Genomic DNA, 23092 nt, shown 5'->3' with positions numbered 1-23092 from the left:
CAAACACCTACGCCTTTAATAATCTATACTTTGGTTTTGTGAATCTGAAGCCCTTGTGAGGCCAAGGCAAAGACTAACTGGCTTAGCTACGTAAAGACTGAGAAGTCAGCCAAGGCCCTGCCTCGCAACACAGCACGGTTGACGCTCTTCTGCACACACGCTGAGTCGAAAAGACTACGTAGTAGTGCCATTCTCACATCTGGGGGTTTGCAAGGGTCCTAGGATGTGTCCCTGTCAAAGTTCAAAAGCCTACAGATTCCAGCAAAGGAGTCAGGGAGGGGTCAATAGGGCAATGCTGGAAGACCAGTTCAAAAAGCTCAAAGAAAGATTTACAACTCATTCATAAAACCACACTAGCTCCTTCCACAGGCTGGGGGCTTGCACAGCTGGCCATCTCCTAGGGTCCTTATTTAAGCTCCAGTAAAATCATCAGGCAAAACAGAAAGCCCTGAACCCAAGTCAAACTATATCTCCAATACCACTGGATGAGAGATCAAAATTTAATTCACGGCAAGTTCGATTTAAGAATTTTTAGCGTTTCAGCACTTCTCGGCCTTTGGCTAAGATCAAGTGAAGAACTTTTAGCGTTTCGTGTGAATGAACAGGAATTTTATATTCAGAATCTATCTGTACCTTAGGCTATCTTACTGTTTCTTGAATTTTTTTTCCCTGAGAAGATTACAAATTGCTGAGAGTAAAGAATATGCTCTCTTCTCTTTTGAAACGTCTCTCACCAGTACATTCACATACATAGACACACAGACACGCATGCAGAGCCTGAGAAGCACACGGCCGCCACTGACAAAGTTCCAAGTGGGTGTATGAAAACGAACACTGCCAAGCACATCATGACACCAAAGACGACAGTGAAAGGTGTGTCCCGTTACCGTGTGTCACAGCCTTCCTTCCACTGGCCATGATGCCATCACAGAGCTGAATGATTTTAGGAATTCCAATAATCTGTTTTGAATGATAGCGTTCATAAGATAGTAATACCAAGAAGAAAAAGATGTTTGGAATGATTGCCTCTGATTCCCTAGAAACAAAAACATCAATTTAGGCCTTTCTTTCAAAATTAAGATACAAATCAATATAAGCAACATAAAATAATTCATGATTCAACCTTGACAGCAAGCGCACATTAAGCTAACAGGTGTCAGTGATCTACTCTAACCCCATCCCTGCCACAGTGCATCCCATCTGTGCCCTCGTGCAGAGCCGGGACACGTGTAAAGGTTCGGAGGGAGCAGGTAGAAGGCACCTGACGGCACAGGGGCACAGCAGCTACGATCTTCCTAGCTCTCCTCTGCCTCTTTGCTCTTGAAGAAATTGAAACTCAAAAGAGCAACAGTAACTTGCCCCACAACACAGTGGAGGTGTCACGTAATTAGAATAAACACTATGTTTCCAGACCCCAGGGAATCTGGGAACACTTTCCTTCTGCACTAAATTTTCCTAACTACAGTATTTATTAAGCATTTCAGGTACGAAAAGAATTTTAAGTTTCAATAATTATAAACCTGTAATGGACTAGCAAGAAGTACTAAAACCTCAACATCTAGCAAGAAAAAGCTGCAGAGAATACAAGTGCATAATAATTACTAAAGACGACCTTATATAAAACTGCTTTCTCTAAGAAGATTTAAAAACTAGTGCTCCACCACAAGATTTCATTCCCCCATCTGTCAACACAATTAAATGCTTTGAAATGTGCAATGAAAACTGAAAACATATGGAATTTTCAGATACATAACTACTTCCAAACAAGTCTTGAGATATACATTAATTTTTAAGAGAAGCAAAAATACACAGTATGTTAATCAGATTTCCATTTAAAGAAAACAGCAAAAATGCCTAACAGTAGTTTAAACATTCATCTTAATAACCTAGATTACATGTAAGTACGCAAGGAGAAAAAAATCTAAAATAATAAAATGCTATTACCTGAACTGGCCCACTTCAATGTATTCAAACTGTTTCAATACAAAGCCAATAAACACCTACAGGAAGGAAAATAAAATTTCACATCAATAATAGGATTAAAATGTAAAAACCAGGCTTCTTTTCCTCCTGCTTATCTGCATAAATTTTAAATAAATTTCTTGACAGCTGATAAATTTGACTATAAGCATAACTCTATTCTGAAATCAGCCTAGATAATTGCAGAACACATCCAGGAATCCCCTCAACAACTTTACTACACCCTGAGGTGAAATCTCCTTGGAAAAACAAATAATAAATTCCAAGAGACATCAGACAATACCCAAAAGTACACCTTGGGGACTCATCTGTTCCCGTTAATGGCAGACAGGGTGGCACAGATTCCCTGAAACTGGTTTAGTAATAAGATACCCAAAGGAGTTGACCTTCGTCCCCCCACCATCTGAGAAGCAACACATAAGGGCTGCAGGGGAGCCAGTTTTGTGTCACACTGTATTCCCTGCAGCTGCCAGCTTTCCCAACCTGACGGGGAGCTTCCATGGATAAAGCATGGAGCATATGGCCTGGCTTTCTCAGAGCCTCTGGGCAGAATGCAAACATATAGCAGGTGCTCAATAAATCATTATCAGCCTAGAGTTCAATGGTTTGTCTGTTCTAGTGTTCTACTCTTGTTCATAAAACTGTCACTGTATTGAATCTTAACAACTGGGAGAAAGGGGACTGGTTGATGAAAGGCAATCAGAACAAACATGAAACCAGAGCAGACTTTGTTCTTACTAGAATGGAACAAATCAGGGCTCTGGCTTCCCTTGGGGTACCCCTGCCCCCCTGAGAGCCTGCTCCTCTCAGCCCCTGCTGCCCACAGCCATAGACCAGGGCTTCTCCCCAGGCAGCCTACTAGGGTCAAAGGAAAGGAAAAGAAGTTCCCAATGCATATTTCCTGAGGAGAGCAATGGCGCATTTAGACGGATTTTCTTCAGATAGGTTTTGTGAAAGAAGGATCAAAGCCATCAGGCCAAGGCAAAGCCCACCCCTTGACGCCTCTTTCATTAAAAGCAGACCCCAGGCCAGGCGCGGTGGCTCATGCCTGTAATCCCAGCATTTTGGGAGGCAGAGGCAGGCAGATGACAAGGTCAGGAGATTGAGACCATCCTGGCTAACACGATGAAACCCCGTCTCTACTAAAAATACAAAAAATTAGCCGGGCATAGTGGTGGCTGCCTGTAGTCCCAGCTACTCGGGAGCCTGAGGCAGGAGAATGGCATGAACCCGGGAGGCGGAGCTTGCAGTGAGCCGAGATTGTGCCACTGCACTCAAGCCTGGGTGACAGAGCGAGACTCCGTCTCAAAAAAATAAAAAACAAACAAACAAAAAAAAACAAGCAGATCCCACCCCAATACCCACTGTGGGAAAATCAGTGTTGACCGAGTGCCCTCAGTTCTCCTAGGGAAACAGACCCTTTCAGGTGAGTAACAGTGCTGACAGGATTAACAGATTTATGTCTAGAAGAAAATAGAGAAGTGTAATATTTCTATCTCAAAAATATTCCTACCCCACATAAGAAAGTAGCCCAAGATCACGGCTCAAAAATGACAGTTAAATTTTGACGATGAAAAGGCAGTTTCATCTGCAGTGATTTAACTGGGACAAATCTTGAGGAAAATGTGCATCATGAAGGGACAGGACTAGCCAGAATCTGCTGCCCACAGCAACTACAGGAGGAAGGCAACGTAGTCAAGAGGGGAAGAGTGCAAATGCTTGTGCAGAGCCACACAGCTCCCACGTGGACTCCAGGAGCACGGGTCTCAGTTACTGTCCGCTAAATTCCATTCCTTTTTAAAGAGGTAAGCTAACCTGTTAGATAGCTTGAAACTGCAGATGATCAATTATGGTAATAATTGATAATCCGTTTAAACTAACTCTCTAGATTTTGCAAAAATGTTCCCCAAACAATAAATCTTAATTATATCTCACAATTTAAATTCAAACTTATTTTGAAGGGGAGGTGAGTGGATGGGACAAACCTTTGGAAATCCCTAACAGCCAACCCCAGGTTAGCCTTGAGTCCAGGGAGCTGGGGCAAGGATGTCGACTTGCTGAGGCTGGCTATACCCCGGGCCTTGTGCACCAGCTAGGTGCATGAAAAAGATAAGCAGCAGCAACTGATGAGGGAAAAATGCAGACCACATTTCTTTAAAGTAGATTTCAGTGTCTTTTAGGGTAATTTGTACTAAATTAGGAACAGGTATGATGGATAAAAGATAAAAGTGACAAACCTGATCTGAATCCAGAAGACAGTAATTAACCCGTAACTGAACCAGCTGCGCCAGCAAATCTAAAACCTGCTTCTGTAACTGCACAGATGTTGTAGTCGTGTACTGTTTTAAAGCTTTTATAACAAGAGGTTCAAACAAACGAATGTGATTATGAATAGCATTCTATAAAAAAAAAAAAGAAAAGAAAGAATCCATAAGTGAGCCTTCAACTAAAAGCTTCAAGCAAAATACCTGGAAAGTCTCAGCTCCAGTTTCATCTCTAGCACTGACACGCCTGAGTTCACATGCCGCAAATGGCACCATTTACCTTATCTGCACGGTTCTTTGTGACACTCGTGAGGTTTGTCTTCAACTGGGTAGACACTTTCTGGAGGACATCAAACCATCTGCCAAATGGGAATAAAAGGGAAGCAGAGAATGAGAATAATCTCCTCTGCACTCAGATATACTCCTGTTTAAACCAATTTCACATTCACACGATCCAAACGTGTCAGATTGAGAAACAATCTGAAAGGCCACTCAGTGTGGCAGCATCACCCTCTTGAGATAATGACACTCTATTTAGAGTTTACAGCTGCCTGACAGCCATAAAGTCTCGTCACCCATAGAAGGCTACTCAAGTCTGAGCTTTTTTCTGCTACAGGAAACTGACTACTCAGCCCAGTCTTAAGTGAGATTTGAGAGAAAGGTGAAGGTCATTTAAAAGATCAGTAATTTAGAAGAAATCACATGATTATTTTGGAGGACAAGCCTTTAAAATACATCAGTGATATCCTAAGAAACATATATGAAATTAACCCAAACATGCACACACTCACATGCTTATTAATACCCCAAATGGTTACAGAAAGCATTGAAACAGACTTACTCCTGAAACTCCAATATATAGTAAGTACGTCACTAACATAGAGCCTGGAACATGGGTATTTTCCTTGACTCCTGACTCTAGTGTTTTAATTGTAGCTATTTAATCGCTAAAATTATAAAAGGAAAAACAAGGGATTCTATTATTGCTACTATACAGATTAGCAACTCAAATACCTGTTCATACTTACGGCAATTTAAGAAGTCCTGTATTCCAGGTATTAAAAACACAAACATAAATTTAAGTGAAAAGAGGCCAGGCATGGTGACTCACACCTGTAATCCCAGCACTTTGGGAGGCCGAGACAGGCAGATCACGAGGGCAGGAGATCGAGACCAACCTGGCTAACATGGTGAAACCCTGTCTCTGCTAAAAACACAAAAAAAAATTAGCCAGGCGTGGTGGTGGGCGCCTGTAGTCCCAGCTACTCGGGAGGCTGAGGCAGGAGAATGGCGTGAACCCAGGAGGCAGAGCTTGCAGTGAGCTGAGATTGCACCACTGCACTCCAGCCTGGGCGACAGAGCAAGACTCCGTCTCAAAAAATAAATAAATAAATAAAAAATTTAAGTGAAAAGAGACTTCTAGTCATAAAGTTGACAAAACACAAGGTAATATATCCAAGATGCTTCTATGACCTTCACACACCCCTGAACACCAGCACTACTGTGCTGCAGTGAAGCTGTTCTTTCATCCTTGTTACAGGCCTGAAAAGTGCCACCAACACATGCCACACCACTCTACAGGTCCTGAGCTTTGAATGGGTGGGGACATCATGAACTGCATTCTGGTTTGCTGACACACTTTGGCAATGAGAGCTGGCTGCTTCTGAGCCCACTCAGTGTTCCTCCTCCTCTACCCCCACCTCTGAGATGTGTAAGTCCCAAGCCCATCTCACTCACTGGCCACACACTTCTTGGAAGGCCGGGCTATGCCTTAAATCATCTTTGCATCAACCATATCTCCTAGAGTTCTTTGAATACAGCAGACTATTAGAAGATGTTCGCTAATATTTTTCATTTTTATTCTTTTACAAAGTATTTCCTGCTTGCTCTTTCGTGCTTCCACCAACGACAGCATTCTTGCCACAACTGTTACCCCGAGGTGTCGTGCTCCTGCTCCGCCTGCACCATGTTCCTCAGGCTGGCGTCAGCGAGGGCCTGGGTGAAGTGGGTGTACGGGGCCATGAAGCAGTAGTGGTACAAGCCTGGCCTCACACTGGAGGAGCCAAGGCGCTGTGCTCGGCCTTGTGATTTGCTGGGGTTGGAAGATAAGCCGTCAAACTGGGAGGCCAAGTTTGTCCCAAAGAGAGTCTTCAACAACTACAGTGAAAAAAATGAGGCATCAACAATGTGGCGTGAACAACACTTTTAAGAATCTCCCACACAAATATCAAATCCATCTGTAAATAACTGGATATGTTAGCAAAGATTCACAATGTGAAATTCTTTCTTTGAATCACTATTAATACCTTGTGAGATATTGTATGAAGTGCTGTTTGTACCATAAATAGGAATTTTGCGTTTCCTTGCGATCCTAAATGAGATTGAACATTCTAAACAAAAACCCCGAGGGACTGGAAGTTAACTAGCGAGGTTGCAGGGGAGCTTCTGATGTCCTTTGCTCTCCACAGTGACAGACCTCGTCCTCCTGGGGAGTGAAGGGAAGGATGGCCTCTTGGCTCAATCATGGAGTGAGCCGAAAAGTGCTACGCTGGACCCCACAATCCTCCCAGCTGATTACGCCACCAGCACCTGCTTAAGGAGTAGCAGCGTTTTGTCATCATACCTGAAAGTCTTAACAGAACAGGAAAAGAATGAAGCTCTTACTTGTTGAACACAAACAGTGGCCATCATTGGTTCTCGACTAAAGCAGGATTTCAGGTATCCTAGGATCTCTTCAACACACTGTGGAAAGAACAGTAAGACATTAAGTGACTCAGAGATGATCCATTATTGTACGAATCCTAGACAGAAATCAAAGGTACAAGATAACTTCCATTTAAATCATGTAAACAGTAGAGGAAAATCAGAGGAAAGTTTTCAATTTCTTATTTTGAACAGTCAGTAAAAAGTCTTGAAATCCAAGTTATATACATTACAATCATTCTTTTATGCATCTATGTATCTGTTCATTCACTCATTAATTCAATAAACTGTTATCAAGTACCTATTGTCTACTAGGTATCCAGTCCTGTTCTCAGGGCAGGAATTCAGAAGTGTGCAAAGCAGCTAAGAGCCCTGCATCTATAGAGCCCCTGAATATGTTCAGTGAACACAACTATGATACAGCAATGTGTGATTTACCACAAATTAGTCCTAAAATTGTCTTACAGTGATCTGCAAAAATGACCAAATAACTACCTTAATGTTACTATTCTCACAAGCATTTTTATCAACGTCTATAACGAGATGTACAGCACCCAATGTCCTTTTCAAGAATCAAGAAGGGGCTGAAAGCAGTGGCTCACACCTGTAATCCCAGCATTTTGGGAGGCCGAGGCAGGTGCATAACTTGAGGTCAGGAGTTCGAGACCAGCCTGACCAATATAGTGAAACCCCATCTCTACTAAAAATACAAAATTAGCCAGGCGTGGTGGTGTACACCTGTAATCCCAGCTACTTGGGAGGCTGAGGCAGGAGAATCGCTTGAACCAAGGAGGCAGAGGTTACAGTGAGCCGAGATGGTGCCATTGCACTGGAGTTGTTACCTGGGCAACAAGAGCGAAAGTCTACCTCAAAAAAAAAAAAAAAAAAGAATCAAGAAAGAAGATGCTAACTTGAAGAGCGCCACCAATCTAGGCATTCAGAATGCACAGCCTGTTTCACCACTGCCTGGCTAATCATGAATCGGTTTCCATCAGCTGCTAAAAGCCAACACCAATCAGACTGAAAATGCCTCTCTCTCTCCACTTGTTTAACAAAATATCCTCTACTAATAAGCAATAGATTCTTGTTGGTTTCGAATACTCAAGGGCCACACATTTTTAAAATTCTGATGTGCTCAAATTATATTCTAAATGTTTAAGGTTGTTCTTGTCGGAATTGAATTTGTCACACGTCACTTTTTGTTTTTACTAGCTCCCAGCAGATATCCAATACATGTTAACTGAAAAAATTACAAATAGAGCCTGTGAATCACTATTTGTCTAACAAAGGACTTTAACAAATGTGTATGGAATGCTTGATGTGCACCAGACACTGAAGCCCTGGAAAAGGTGAGAAAGCATGCTGTTTCTGGCCTTTCAAGAGCACCCCAAGTACCAGGGAACCAGGGCTCTGCTACAAATACTAATATCCAATATAAAAGAGCGAGACTTCCACTACTGAGCACAATGAGGGTGAAGGACTGGGTTTACCCTCCTGCCTGAAACAACCAAAGCAAACCAAAAAACAAAACAGACAAAACCCAGAGTCCTCAAGACACTGGACATCAGCAATGAAGGACAGTGATCCCTGGGAGACGAGAGACTAAGTCAGCCCTATGGCTGCCCCAACTCACTGCTTTGAGAGAGTTCCCAGGCTGTGGCACAAGGAGGAGGGACAGGCAACCCTCTGAATTGAAGAGGTGCTGAGAATCTAAGGAGACCAAGACAGCCACAGTTCATAAGACAGAGCACCAGAGAAGAGAAAACAAGACAGAGAGAGCTCTGGAGATCTGGGGAAGGTCCCCTTCGAGTACTCAGCAGAGCTGTGTGTGTAAGAAAACTCCCTGAGGCCAGGGAGAGAAGCATCTGAAAGGATTAGAGGGAGCAGTGCTTGGCGCTCACACAGGGCTAGAAACAGTCACTGTTCTCAGCAGGCAGACTGGAAAACCCAAACTTTTGGTTCATTAGGTAGAATACTCAGGATGGTCTTGCCTCCTAAGCACTCTACCTAATTATTCCTAAAGAGGAATAATTAGTCCAAAAAAAAAAATTAGTCCTAGACTAAGCACTGCTCCAACCCATCTGACAAATTATAAAGCAAGACCCAAAAGAGTAAACCATCTACATGTAACTCAACTAACCTCAGAACAAAGCTCAAGAAGATCTATGGGAACACAAAAATATATAGCATCCAACAAGGTAAAATTCACAATGTTGGGCATCCAATCAAAAATTGGCAGCCATGCAAAGAGGCAGGAAAACACAATCCAAAATGAGGAGTATCAACCAACCAATCAAAAACACCAAGAACTGGGAAGTTATTAGAAGATCTTAGAACTAGCAGAGAAGAACATTAAAACAGTTATTACAACTGTGTTCACAAAGCTAAATAGAGACACAGGCAGACATTTTTAAAAGACCTAAATCAAACTTCTAGAAATAAAAACACAATTAGTGATATTCACTGAACATGGGCCAGACACGGTGGCTCATGCCTATAATCCCAACACTTTGGGAGACCGAGGAGGATGAATCACCTGAGGGCAGGAGTTCAAGGCCAGTTTGGCCAACATGGTGAAACCCCATCTCTAATAAAAATACAAAAATTAGCTGGGTGTGATGGCATGTGCCTGTAGTCCCAGCTACTCGGGAGGCTGAGGCAGAAGAATCACTTGAGCCTGGGAGGTGGAGGTTGCAGTGAGCCAATATCGCACCACTGAACTCCAGCCTGGGCAACAGAGTGAGTCTGTTTCAAAAACAAAAAAAAAATACGCTGGACAGGATTAACAACAGATTAACAGATTAACAACAGATTAGACACTGCAGAAGAAAAGATTAAAGAACTTGAAAACACAATAATAGAAACTATACGAAACAGAAAACACATAAAACAATCAAACACTGAAAAGAGCATCAGTAAGCTACGAGACAACACTAAGCAATCATTCAGGAAATCACAGCCCCTTTAAGAGAGGGAAAAAAGGAGGGGGCCAGGGCAGAAAAAAAATCTTTGAAGAAATAATGGCCTAGCCGGGTGCAGTGGCTCACACCTGTAATCCCAGCACTTTGGGAGGCCCAGGCGGGTGGATTACGAGGTCAGGAGATCAAGACCATCCTGGCTAACATGGTGAAACCTCGTCTCTACTAAAAATACAAAAAATTAGCCAGGTGTGGTGGTGGGCGCCTGCAGTCCCAGCTACTCGGGAGGCTGAGGCAGGAGAATGGCGTGAACCCGGGAGGCAGAGCTTGCAGTGAGCTAAGATAGCGTCACTGCACTCTAACCTGGGCGACAGAGTAAGACACTGTCTCAAAAAAAAAAAAAAAAACAAGAAATAATCCCCTAAAATTTTCCAAACTTTAAAAATACTATGAAGCCACAGACCCAAGCTCAATAAACCCAGGCACAAGAAACACAAGATATAAAAAAACTACATCAGGGCATATCATTACCAAATCACCCAAAACAGACAGTATAAAGTTTGTCACCCATGCTGAAGTGCGGTGGCATGATCATGGCTCTCTGCAGCCTCAATCTCCCAGGCTCAAGCAATCCTCCCACCTCAGCCCCGAATAGCTGGGATCACAGACGCATGCCACTGCGGCCAACTATTTTTGTTTTTGTTTTTGTAGAGACAGTTTCCCGATTTGCAGACAAAGTCTTAAAATAAACCAGACAAAACATATAAAATGGAACAGTAAGGAGTTACATGAAAAACCGTGTATAATATAATGCAAAAGAAAAATCCAACACATAATACATTTCAATTACGTATAAAAATGAGTATGGAATAAATAAGGATTAGAAGACAAGAAAAACAAAACATTACCTGTCAAGAATGTGGAATTATTATTTTTTATTCCCAGTGTTGCTATTTAGAAAAAGAAAATGACTCTATTTTAATTCTAAGGTCTCTGTGCCTTTAACTCCTGAAACTAGGTAAACTCACAGCAGTCTGAAGAAAACCTGCTCATACCCGTCGCCACATCGAGCTCACCTCTCCAGCTACACTTGTGCTCAGACCCCAACACCCAGCCCCGCACACATGCAGAGGCCTACGCATGTCGGTGCAGGGGCTCTGATGCCTTCACCTAAGCAAGGTCACAGATAAGGCTCAATAGTTTGTATATCTCAAGCCTGGCCTGACAATCTAAGCACCTGGATATCTTTCCAGCTGCCTCAGAACTGCTGTGTGGCAGGAGATCTGAAACTTTGCCACGCTGTGAGTCAGTGAGGGAGATTCCTCAAAATAGTCAGGGGCCAAGTGCAAACAAGAACCTGTGAAAGCTTCTACCCTACATATCCTCCTCTAAAAGACCACGGATAAAAACTCAACAATTAAGCAGGTGAGGCTTCCAAAGTACAAACAAAAGGATATACGAGAAAGCTAAAATGGGCCTCTGTCATAAAACAGCAAAAAAGATGAACTTAGAAAAACAAAAAAGGAGAGGTGAGTAAATCTACCTTTGACTGTAAAGACACAGGCCAGAGAATAAGATGTTTAATTATCCAGTTATTCTTATGCCAAATGTAAAAATTTTCAGAGATGAGCTTATTATCTTTATGTACCTTTAAAAATATATACATACACACACAACCATATGGCTGATTTCAAGAATATAAAGATCAACTAACGTCAATCTTCATTAAATTGTGACTTGTTAATAATTTACTTTTATTATTTGGATAAGGCAGCATTTGACACATTCACTGACTGTAACTGAAAAACAGCCATTTCTATATATGACAGTCATAATAATAATGTTAAAAAAAAAAACCCACATACAAAAAAGAAAATCTTATTATTTAAAGAATCCCAGTTAGATGATTTTTATTTCAGTATATCTCACATTCAAATTTAAAACATGTAGTATTTTCCATTTTGCTAAAATGTGTTATACATGGAGACTGCTGGCCACTAAAGACTACTTATTAAGCACAGCGGTTTAGGGCAAAGAGAGGGAGATCTGAAAATATGGCTGGGTGCGGTGGCTGACGCCTGTGATCCCAGCACTCTAGGAGGCTGAGGTGGGTGGATCACAAGGTCAGGAGTTCGAGACTAGCCTGGCCAACATGGTGAAACCCCATCTCCACTAAAAATACAAAAAATTAGCCAGGCATGGTGGCAGGTGCCTGTAATCCCAGCTACTCCGGAGGCTGAGGTAGGAGACTCGCTTGAACCCAGGAGGCAAAGGTTGCAGTGGGCCGAGATTGTGCCAATGCACTCCAGCCTGGCCGACACAGCAAGACTCCACCTCAAAAAAAAAAAAAAAGAAGGGATGCTTCCAAAATGGCCAAATAGGAACAGCTCCAGTCTACAGCTCCCAGTGAGACCGACACAGAAGACAGGTGATTTCTGCATTTCCAACTGAGGTACCTAGTTCATCTCACTGGGACTGGTTGGACAGTGGGTGCAGTCCACGGAGGGCAAGCCGAAGGAGGGCGGGGCATTGCCTCACCCGGGAAGCACAAGGGGTCGGGGGATTTCCCTTTGCTAGCCAAAGGAAGCCATGAATGACTCTACCTGAAGGAGCGGTACACTCCTGCCCAGATACTGCGCTTTTCCCACAGTCTTCACAACCGGCAGACCAGGAGATCCTCTCCTGTGCCTGGCTCAGCAGGTCCCACACCCATGGGGCCTTGCTCACTGCTAGCGCAGCAGTCTGAAATCGACCTGGGATGTGGGAGCTTGGCCGGGGGAGGGGCGTCCACCACTGCTGAGGCTAGAGTAGATGGGTCCATGCTCACAGTGTAAACAAAGCGGCAGGGAAGCTTGAACTGGGCAGAGCCCACCGCAGCTCAGCAAGGCCTACTGCCTCTCTAGATTCCACCTCTGGGGGAAGGGCACATCTGAACAAAAGGCAGCAGACAGCTTCTCCAGACTTAAACATACCTGCCTGACAGCTCTGAAGAGAGCAGTGGTTCTCCCAGTACAGCATTCAAGCTCCGATAACAGACAAACTGCCTCCTCAAGTGGGTCCCTGACCCCCAAGTAGCCTGACTGGGAGACACCTCCCAGTAGGGGCCAACAAACACCTCATACAGGCAGACACCTTCGTGCTCTGGGACGATGTTTCCAGAGGAAGGATCAGGCAGCAATATTTGCTGTTCTGCAGCCTCCGCTGGTGATGCCCAGGCAAACAGGGCCTGGAGTGGACCTCCAGCAAACTCCAACAGACCTGCAGCTGAGGGGCCTGTCTGTTAGAAGGAAAACTAACAAACAGAAAGAAACAGCATCAACATCAACAAAAAGGACATCCACACCAAAACCCCATCCGTAGGTCACCAACATCAAAGACCAAAGGTAGATAAAACCACAATGATGGGGAGAAACCAGAGCAGAAAGGCTGAAAATTCCAAAAACCAGAACATCTCTTCTCCTCCAAAGGAACACAACTCCTCACCATCAAGGGAACAAAACTGGATGGAAAATGAGTTTGATGAATTGACAGAAGTAGGCTTCAGAAGGTCGGTAATAACAAACTTCTCTGAGCTAAAGGAGCAAGTTCTAATCCACCACAAGGAAGCTAAAAACCTTGAAAAAATATGTTAGACTAATGGCTAGAATAACCAATGTAGAGAAGAGCTTAAATGACCTGATGGAGCTGAAAACCACAGAACGAGAATTTCGTGAAGCATACACAAGCTTCGACAGCCAATTCGATCAAGCGGAAGAAAGGATATCAGTGACTGAAGATCAAATTAATGAAATAAAGCGAGAAGACAAGATTAGAGAAAAAAAGAGTGAAAAGAAATGAACCAAGCCTCCAAGAAATATGGGACTATGTGAAAAGACCAAATCTACGTTTGATTGGTGTACCTGAAAGTGATGGGGAGAATGGAACCAAGTTAGAAAACACTCTTCAGGATATTATCCAGGAGAACTTCCCCAACCTAGCAAGGCAGACCAACATTCAAATTCAGGAAACACAGAGAACACCACAAAGATACTCCTCCAGAAGAGCAACCCCAAGACACATAATCGTCAGATACACCAAGACTGAAATGAAGGAAAAGGGCAGCCAGAGAGAAAGGTCGGGTTACCCACAAAGGGAAGCCCATCAGACTAACAGCGAGCGGATCTCTCTGCAGAAATCCTACAAGCCAGAAAAGAGTGGGAGCCAATATTCAACATTCTTTAAAAAAAGGATTTTCAACCCAGAATTTCATATCCAGCCAAACTAAGCTTCATAAGTGAACGAGAAATAAAATCCTTTACAGACAAGCAAATGCTAAGAGATTTTGTCACCACCAGGCCTGCCTTACAAGAGCTCCTGAAGGAAGCACTAAACATGGAAAGGAACAACCAGTACCAGCCACTGCAAAAACATGCCAAATTGTAAAGACTACCGACCGACGCTATGAAGAAACTGCATCAGTTAATGGGCAAAATAACCAGCTAGCATCATAATGACAGGATCAAATTCACACATAACAATATTAACCTTAATGTAAATGGGCTAAATGCCCCAATTAAAAGACACAGACTGGCAAATTGGATGAAGAGTCAAAGACCCATCGGTGTGCTGTATTCAGCAGACCCATCTCACATGCAAAGACACTCAAAGGCTCAAAATAAAGGGATGGAGGAAGATCTACCAAGCAAATGGAAAGCAAAAAAAAAGCAGGGATTGCAATCCTAGTCTCTGATAAAACAGACTTTAAATCAACAAAGATCAAAGGAGACAAAGAAGGCCATTACATAATGGTAAAGGGATCAATTCAACAAGAAGAGCTAACTATCCTAAATATACATGCACCCAATACAGGAGCACCCAGATTCATGAAGCAAGTTATTAGAGACCTACAAAGAGACTCCCACATGGTAATAGTGGGAGACTTTAACACCCCACTGTCAATATTAGGCAGATCAATGAGCCAGAAAATTAACAAGGATATCCAGGACTTGAACTCAGCTCTGGACCAAGCAGACCTAATAGACATCTACAGAACTCTGCACCCCAAATCAACAGAATATACATTCTTCTCAGCACCACATCGCACGTATTCTAAAATTGACCACATAGTTGGAAGTAAAACACTCCTCAGCAAATGTAAAAGAACAGAAGTCATAATAAACTGTCTCTCAGACCACAGTGCAATCAAATTAGAATGCAGGATTGAGAATCTCACTCAAAACCACACAACTACATGGAAACGGAACAACCTGCTCTTGAATGACTACTGGGTAAATAACGAAATGAAGGCAGAAATAAAAATTTTCTTTGAAACCAATGAGAACAAAGACACAACGTACCAGAATCTCTGGGACACATTTAAAGCAGTGTGTAGAGGGAAATTTATAGCACCAAATGCCACAAGAGAAAGCAGGAAAGATCTAAAATCGACACCCTAACATCACAATTAAAAGAACTAGAGAAGCAAGAGCAAACACATTCAAAAGCTAGCAGAAGACAAAAAATAACTAAGATCAGAGCAGAACTGAAGGAAATAGAGACACAAAAAAACCCTACAAAAAAAATCAATGAATCCAGGAGCTGACTGTTTGAAAAGATCAATAAAATAGGTAGACCACTAGCAAGACTAATAAACAAGAAAAGAGAGAAGAATCAAATAGACTCAATAAAAAATGATAAAGGGGATATCACCACCAATCCCACAGAAATACAAACTACCATCAGAGAATACTATAAACATCTCTACCCAAATAAACTAGAAAATCTAGAAGAAATGGATAAATTCCTGGACACATACACCCTCCCAAGACTAAACCAGGAAAAAGCTGAATCTCTGAATAGACCAATAACAGGTTCTAAAATTGAGGCAACAGTTAATAGCCTACTAACCAAAAAAAGTCCAGGATGGATTCACAGCCGAATTCTACCAGAGGTACAAAGAGGAGCTGGTACCATTCCTTCTGAAACTATTCCAATCAATAGAAAAGGAGAGAATCCTCCCTAACTCATTTTATGAGGCCAGCATCATCCTGATACCGAAGCCTGGCAGAGACACAACCAAAAAAGACAATTTTAGGCCAATATCCCTGATGAACATCGATGTGAAAATCCTCAATAAAATACTGGCAAACTGAATCCAGCAGCACATCAAAAGGCTTACCCACCACAATCAAGTCAGCTTCATCCCTGGAATGCAAGACTGGTTCAACATACGCAAATCAATAAACGTAATCCATCACATAAAAAGAACCAACAACAAAAACCATATGATTATCTCAATAGATGCAGAAAAGGCCTTTGACAAAATTCAACAGCCTTTCATGCTAAAAACTCTCAATAAACTAGGTATCAATGGAACGTATCTCAACATTGTAAGAGCTATTTATGACAAACCCACAGCTAATATCATACTGAATGGGCAAAAACTGGAAGCATTCCCTTCGAAAACCGGCACAAGACAAGGATGCCCTCTCTCACCACTCCTATTCAACATAGTATTGGAAGTTCTGGCCAGGGCAATCAGGCAAGAGAAAGCAATAAAGGGTATTCAAATAGGAAGAGAGGAAGTCAAATTGTCTCTGTTTGCAGATGACATGATTGTATATTTAGAAAACTCTATTGTTTCAGCTCAAAATCTCCTTAAGCTGATAAGCAACTTCAGCAAAGTCTCAGGATACAAAATCAATGTGCAAAAATCACAAGCATTCTTATACACCAATAACAGACAAACAGAGAGCCAAGTCATGAGTGAACTCCCATTCACAAATGCTACTAAGGGAATGAAATACCTAGGAATACAACTTACAAGGTATGTGAAGGACCTCTTCAAAGAGAACTACAAACCACTGCTCAAGGAAATAAGAACTACAAACCACTGCTCAAGGACACAAACAAATGGAAAAACATTCCATGTTTGTGGATAGGAAGAATCAATATCGTGAAAATGGCCTTACTGCCCAAAGTCATTTATAGATTCAATGCTATCCCCATCAAGCTACCACTGACTTTCTTCACAGAATTGGAAAAAACTATTTTAAACTTCATATGGAACCAAAAAAGAGCCTGCATAGCCAAGACAATCCTGGGCTAGAAGAACAAAGCTGGAGGCATCACACTACCTGACTTCAAACTATACTACAAGGCTACAGTAACCAAAACAGCATGGTACTGGTACCAAAACAGATATATAGACCAATGGAACAGAACAGAGGCCTCAGAAATAACACCACACATCTACAATCATCTGATCTTTGACAAACCTGACACACATAAGCAATGGGGAAAAGATTCCCTATTTAATAAATGGTGTTGGGAAAACTGGCTAGCCACATGCAGAAAACTGAAACTGGACCCCTTCCTTACACCTTATACGAAAATCAACTCAAGATGGATCAAAGACTTAAACATAAGACCTAGGACCATAAAAAGTCTAGAAGAAAACCTGGGCAATAACATTCAGGACATAGGCATAGGCAAAGACTTCATGTCTAAAACACCAAAAGCAATGGCAACAAAAGCCAAAATTGACAAATGGGATCTAATTAAACTAAAGAGCTTCTGCACAGCAAAAGAAACTATCATCAGAGTGAGTAGGCAACCTACAGAATGGGATAAAATTTTTGCAATCTATCCATCTGACAAAGGGCTAATATCCAGAATCTACAAAGAACTTAAACAAATTTACGAAAAAAAAGCAAACAACTCCAACAAAAAATGGACAAAGGATATGAACAGACACTTCGCAAAAGAAGACATTTATGCAGCCAACAGACATATGAAAAAATGCTCATCACCATTGGTCATTAGAGAAATGCAAATCAAAATCACAATGAGATACCATCTCATGCCAGTTAGAATGGCAATCATTAAAAAGTCATGAAACAACAGATGCTGGAGAGGTTGTGGAAAAATAGGAACACTTTTACACTGTTGGTGGGAGTGTAAATTAGTTCAACCATTGTGGAAGACAGTGTGGCAATTCCTCAAAGGTCTAGAACTAGAAATACCATTTGACCCAGCTGTCCCATTACTGGGCATATACCCAAAGGATTATAAATCATTCTACGATAAAGACACATGCACACGTATGTTTATTGTGGCACTAGTCACAATAGCAAAGACTTGGAACCAACCCAAATGTCCATCAATGATAGACTGGATTAAGAAAATGTGGCACATATACACCATGGAATACTATACAGCCATAAAAAAGGATGAGTTCATGTCCTTTGCAGGGACATGGATGAAGCTGGAAACCATCATTCTTAGCAAACTATTACAAGATCAGAAAACCAAACACTGCATGTTCTCACTCATAAGTGGGAATTGAACAATGAGAACACATGGACACAGGGAGGAGAACATCACACACCGGGCCTGTGGGGAGTGAGGGGACTAGGGGAGGGATAACATTAGGAGAAATACCTAATGTAGGTGACGGGTTAATGGGTGCAGCAAGCCATCATGGCACACGTATACCTATGTAACAAAACTGCACGTTCTGCACTTGTAACCCAGAACTTAAAAGTATAATAAATAAATAAATAAATAAATAAATAAATAAATAAAAATAAAACTGAAATTAACCACCAAAAAAAAGAAAAAGAAAATCTATGAGACTTTTTACTCAGGCTCTGCCACTGACTTTCTGTGAGATAAGTCAGAGACTATCTCTGTCAGAGAATATGACTGTCAACCCCAGCTCTGTTACTTCCTCAGGCACAAAAGAGCAAGTCACACCTCCCGCCCCGCCCCCTCACCCGTCTGTTTTGCCCCTTTCCACTTGAAAAGGTCAAATTAAGAAATAAAGGACTCTACAAACACATTTTGAAACCCACTAATTTTCTAAACTAAACTGGGTCTAAGCTAATACATGATAACAGACAAAAATAGAATACAAATAGAACCTTCCCCCTAAACTTCATGGCTAAGGCAGAGTCAGACTCGGGTCCTGTGACGCAAGCACGTGGGGCAGGGAGGAGTCTCCCGGAGGCACCCTGGAGAACCGGGCTCCATCCTAGATGAACTCAGCCCAGAGGACACACATCAAGTGTGCCAGCCACAACCCAAGCAGAAAAAACAAGACACAAACCTTCCCAATGTCCTGCAGTGTGGCCAGCTCTAGTATCTGAGAAAGAACATCCAAGGCTGAGCGGAGAAACCCTCCAAACTTTTCCGTGCTGTTCTGAAGATCCAAGGTGACCTTGGGAAGGTGAAGGAGAGAACACATGGTTACTGGCCCTGTCACGATCTCATAATGTACAACCAAAGACACAAACATCGACGGCTGCGGCAGATGCCTCCACCGTGCGGCGCCGTACATTCACCTTGCAGGGTGTGTCTGCATGTTTGTTGTCAGCACTGGGAAAATATCTTGGAAAGAAATTCCTTTCAGATAGCTATACAAAAACTACTCTTTCAAAGGCTTTCAGGTTACACTGGCGCTACTGGAAGAAATAATTCCTAACTTTCTTTCATAATGAGAAAAAAAGGGTTAAATGTCCATCATAATCAGTATCTGGTATGTGGTATATCAAAAAATAGAAAATACGAAGTCCTATTCCTTACACATTAGGATCCCTGGGAGAAATCACTGTCAAATTCACATAGGGTTGGTTCAATTTGGATGCAATAAAATATTAAATCAGGTGTAAGATGTGTTAAGATTCTAAAGGATTTCATGTAATTAAATTATACAGCAATTCTATTTTACAGACTCAGAGAATGGGTCAGGACCAAAGACATGTATAACAAGAAAGGTAAGGCGAGACTGACTAGGAAAATAAATATTGGTAAAACATTGCCTCAGAAAAGAAGGCACTCAGTGAACATAAATCTAAGAACCCTTGTGAAAGAGAAGCTTTCTCTGGGCAAAGTCAGAAGCAGGCAAGAGACAGACACAGAAACTGAAAATGTGAGTGGATCTAAATACCATAACTACGCTAGTCAACCTGGGTGTGCCCTAAGGCCAGCCAAAGGAAAGAAAAATCCAGCAGTGACACCACTGAGGGTCCAAGGGACGAAGTGATGTGGTGATGTCATGTGAGATGAAGAGCCCAGGGAAGAAAGGGTTGTCCTCCAATGTGCACAGCAATGTGACCTCTCCAGGACAACAGGTAAGTGGGAGGGAAAGAAGGCGTGGAACTCTGGAAAGAGAAGCTCACCATGGGAAGGTCTAGCTCTCAAAGAAGGGAAAAGAGGTCATGAGATGAGAATTAAGATGAAAAAGCCTCCAGGTTTTCAGAAGAGCTGCAAAAGTTCTGTGGAGACTCGAAACCAAAGCAAGAAACCAGGGAAGACAAAAGGAATCAGAGGAGAGCAGGAAGGGCCACACAAGAAATGGGGAGTGGAGACGCTGAGCAACTCAGCAGAAGGAACTAAGGAAACCAGAGGCAATGCTCACAGATCCAGCAAGACACGCCAGGCACTCCAAACACTTCAGCTGAGAAGCTGCACAGCAGGAGCTGACCGCGGGGATGACAGAGCAAAGGAAACAGGAGTCCAAGATGCCAGCGAGGCCTGAATTACAGCAGAACATGCTGGAGTTCAGGGTATTCAGGAAGGAAAATAATAAACAGACAGCAAGCACTAGGAGCATACAAAGATGCCCTGAAATTCAAGATGATATGAGTTGAAAACAGGTGGAAAAGAAGTATCTTCTCTATGGCATTTTTCAACATGCCGTCTTCTGCTTTGGGAGCTGACATGAGAACCATGCAGCTTAGAGAGACTCCAAACCTTGTAAAATATGAAGACTTTTTTATCTTCCAAAATTATCAAACATCCTTCAGAAAAGAAGCCACATACGTTTGATAAATGATTTTCAGGGGGAAAAAAAACCCATGAGAAGTAACTATTAGTATCAAAAACAGAGGACTACCTGAAGATTCATTTATCAAGAAATGTGCAAGAGCTATGTGAAATAATCTTTAAAGTTTTTTATAAATCCTTTAAATTTCATGTGCTTCTGAGGTAATTTTAAAAGTTCTGAACAAATAGGAAAGCATCCCACATTCTGGTCAGGGTGACTTAACATCTGAGGTATAAGTTCTCCCTAAATTAATCTACAAGTAGAAGTTGATTCTATTGTTCACATCCCAAAATGAATAAAGAAGAATATCCAGAAAATTCTAAAGAACAACAAGGGAACTGATCCCCTCATAAGTACCATGAAGCTACAATAATTAAGAAGTATACTTCTAGCTGGGTGCAGTTGCTCACGCCTCTAATCCCAACACTTTGGGAGTCCAAGGAGGGAGGATTACTTAAGCCAGGAGCTTGAGGCCAGCCGAGGCAACTTAGGGAGACCCTGTCTCTACAAAAAATGTAAAAATTAGCTGGGTAGTACATGCCCGTAGTCCCAGGTACTCAGGAGCTGAGGTGGGAGGATCACTTGAGCCCTGGAGGTTGAGACTGCAGGTAGGCATGGTTGCACCACTGCACTCCAACCTGGGGACAGAGCAAGACTCTGTCTAAAAAAGAAAAAAAAAAAAAGGATGCTTCTAATAGATGAGCAGACAGATTGATATAACAAAATAATAAATGAAACTACTGAAACTAGAGAACTATGAGAATGTAAGTAACTCAAGCCAATTAGTGCAGAAAAATTCTTCTGTAAACAGTATTGGGGACAACCAAAAACAAAAATTAAATTAGACGCATACTTCATATCTAACAAATTGCAGATGAATAGAAAATTTTAAAGTTAAAAAAAAATGAAATAAAAAACTAAAACATCCCTAGACAGAAAGGCTGGCTCTTGGGGGTATCTGGTGAACAGTTCCTTACGCTGACATAAACTTTCCCTAGCTGATAACAAGTGGCTCACCATGCCCAGACTATATGAAACACATGGTTTATGCCGAACGCCTGCTTTTCTTCTGTGAGTCTGGAATTGTGGCTCATGTTAGGCAGAGGGTACCTGCAGCACAGGCATGTTGCTGTATTTTTGTGTGAGCCTCACGGGAGGGAAGGAAGCCTGTATATGGATCCCTCCAGACTCCACCAGGGCCACGTCCCCCTATAACCTGGCTGCACATCCTAGCTCTGTCACTGTAATTAATCTTAGCTGTGAGTACAAACAATATGAAAATCCAAAATACCTGTATGATAGAAGCTATCATAAACAAAGCTGAAAGAAAAACAAACTTGAAAAAACTAATTGTAACTCGTATCTCAAAGTGCTTACACATCCTACAAATCATAAGAAAAACATCAATTATCCATTAGACATAAGTATGTGTGCATACATATTTTCAAAAGATGCAGAGGCCCATACCTTGTAGTTAGCGTGTGTAGCTTTCAGGACATCATGCAGTTTGAGGTATGAAGGAAGATGATAGAAACTCCCCAGTGATGAGGATTTACTTGTTGTAACAGGACCCGAGGTATCAGATTGTCTAGAAGCTTTAAAAATATGCACACAAAAGATAAACTTTTAGATCAAAATAACTTGCCAAGTTTTAAAGAGATTACTGGAAATCATGATTTTTTAAAGTATTCTAGTATGAAAATATTCAAATATTTCCTCTGACCTTTTGATTAACTAGAAGTAATAAGAAATTGACTAACAAACATAAGTAGAGCGTAAGTACTTTTTAAATAACAAAATAAGAAGAGCGGTGTGCACAGTTGTTTTGTTGTGGTTGCTTGTTTGCTTTGTGAGAAATCAGTTAGAGAATCATAGGAGCAGCTGATTCAAGGACCACTGGCCAATTCCAGAACCTCTCTGAGCCTAAGATTCCTTAGTGGCCAACAACTTCATGAGCACACCAAGTAATCAAACAGGGATGATGTAAAAATGTTTTAAAGACAGTAAAGGCACAAACATTATCATTAAACCGATACTAAATATTAAAGTGCCAAGCACTATATACAACTATTCTACTTCAATTTGAAGACTTTTGACTTGGAGTCCTTAGTTTATTTAATTCATCAGAAAGATAATAGTCATATACTGATAATTTTACACTTGTAAAGGCTGAGGCTTTTCAACAGGTCAATCTTCCTCCTGTACTACAGTCAATCCTTAGAAAAGAGCATCTTTCGAAAGGCTTTAGGCTGGGTGCAGCGGCTTACACCTGTAATCCCAGCACTTTGGGAGGCCAAGGCAGGTGGATCACTTGAGGTCAGGAGTTCGAGACCAGCCTGGCCAACATGGTGAAACTCCACCTCTACTAAAAATACAAAAATTAGCCGGGTGCAGTAGCATGTGCCTGTAATCCCAGCTAC

At 41.9% G+C, this 23092-nt stretch overlaps 1 protein-coding gene across 4 annotated transcripts in view; it reads right to left on the bottom strand.

Moving 5' to 3' along the window:
- Positions 1–23092, bottom strand: part of HTT (huntingtin) — a 168989-nt gene that overhangs the window by 63631 nt on the left and 82266 nt on the right. For all 4 annotated transcript variants that reach the window (XR_008524958.2, XM_024245873.3, XM_054554967.2 and 1 more), the window contains 8 exons: positions 22140–22267; positions 18954–19064; positions 6909–6986; positions 6178–6401; positions 4525–4603; positions 4218–4379; positions 1945–2000; positions 888–1036 (listed from right to left, as the gene is read on the bottom strand). Coding sequence is in view for 3 of the 4 variants with exons in the window: in XM_024245873.3 (XP_024101641.3) it covers positions 888–1036; positions 1945–2000; positions 4218–4379; positions 4525–4603; positions 6178–6401; positions 6909–6986; positions 18954–19064; positions 22140–22267 (987 nt within the window). In the remaining variant the exon portion in view is untranslated. The remainder of the gene's footprint in view (positions 1–887; positions 1037–1944; positions 2001–4217; positions 4380–4524; positions 4604–6177; positions 6402–6908; positions 6987–18953; positions 19065–22139; positions 22268–23092) is intronic.

This window comes from Pongo abelii, chromosome 3 (genome assembly GCF_028885655.2).
Source record: "Pongo abelii isolate AG06213 chromosome 3, NHGRI_mPonAbe1-v2.0_pri, whole genome shotgun sequence".
In the NCBI taxonomy this organism is placed as follows: Eukaryota; Metazoa; Chordata; class Mammalia; order Primates; family Hominidae; genus Pongo; species Pongo abelii.
This window is presented reverse-complemented; position numbering and strand designations above follow the sequence as displayed.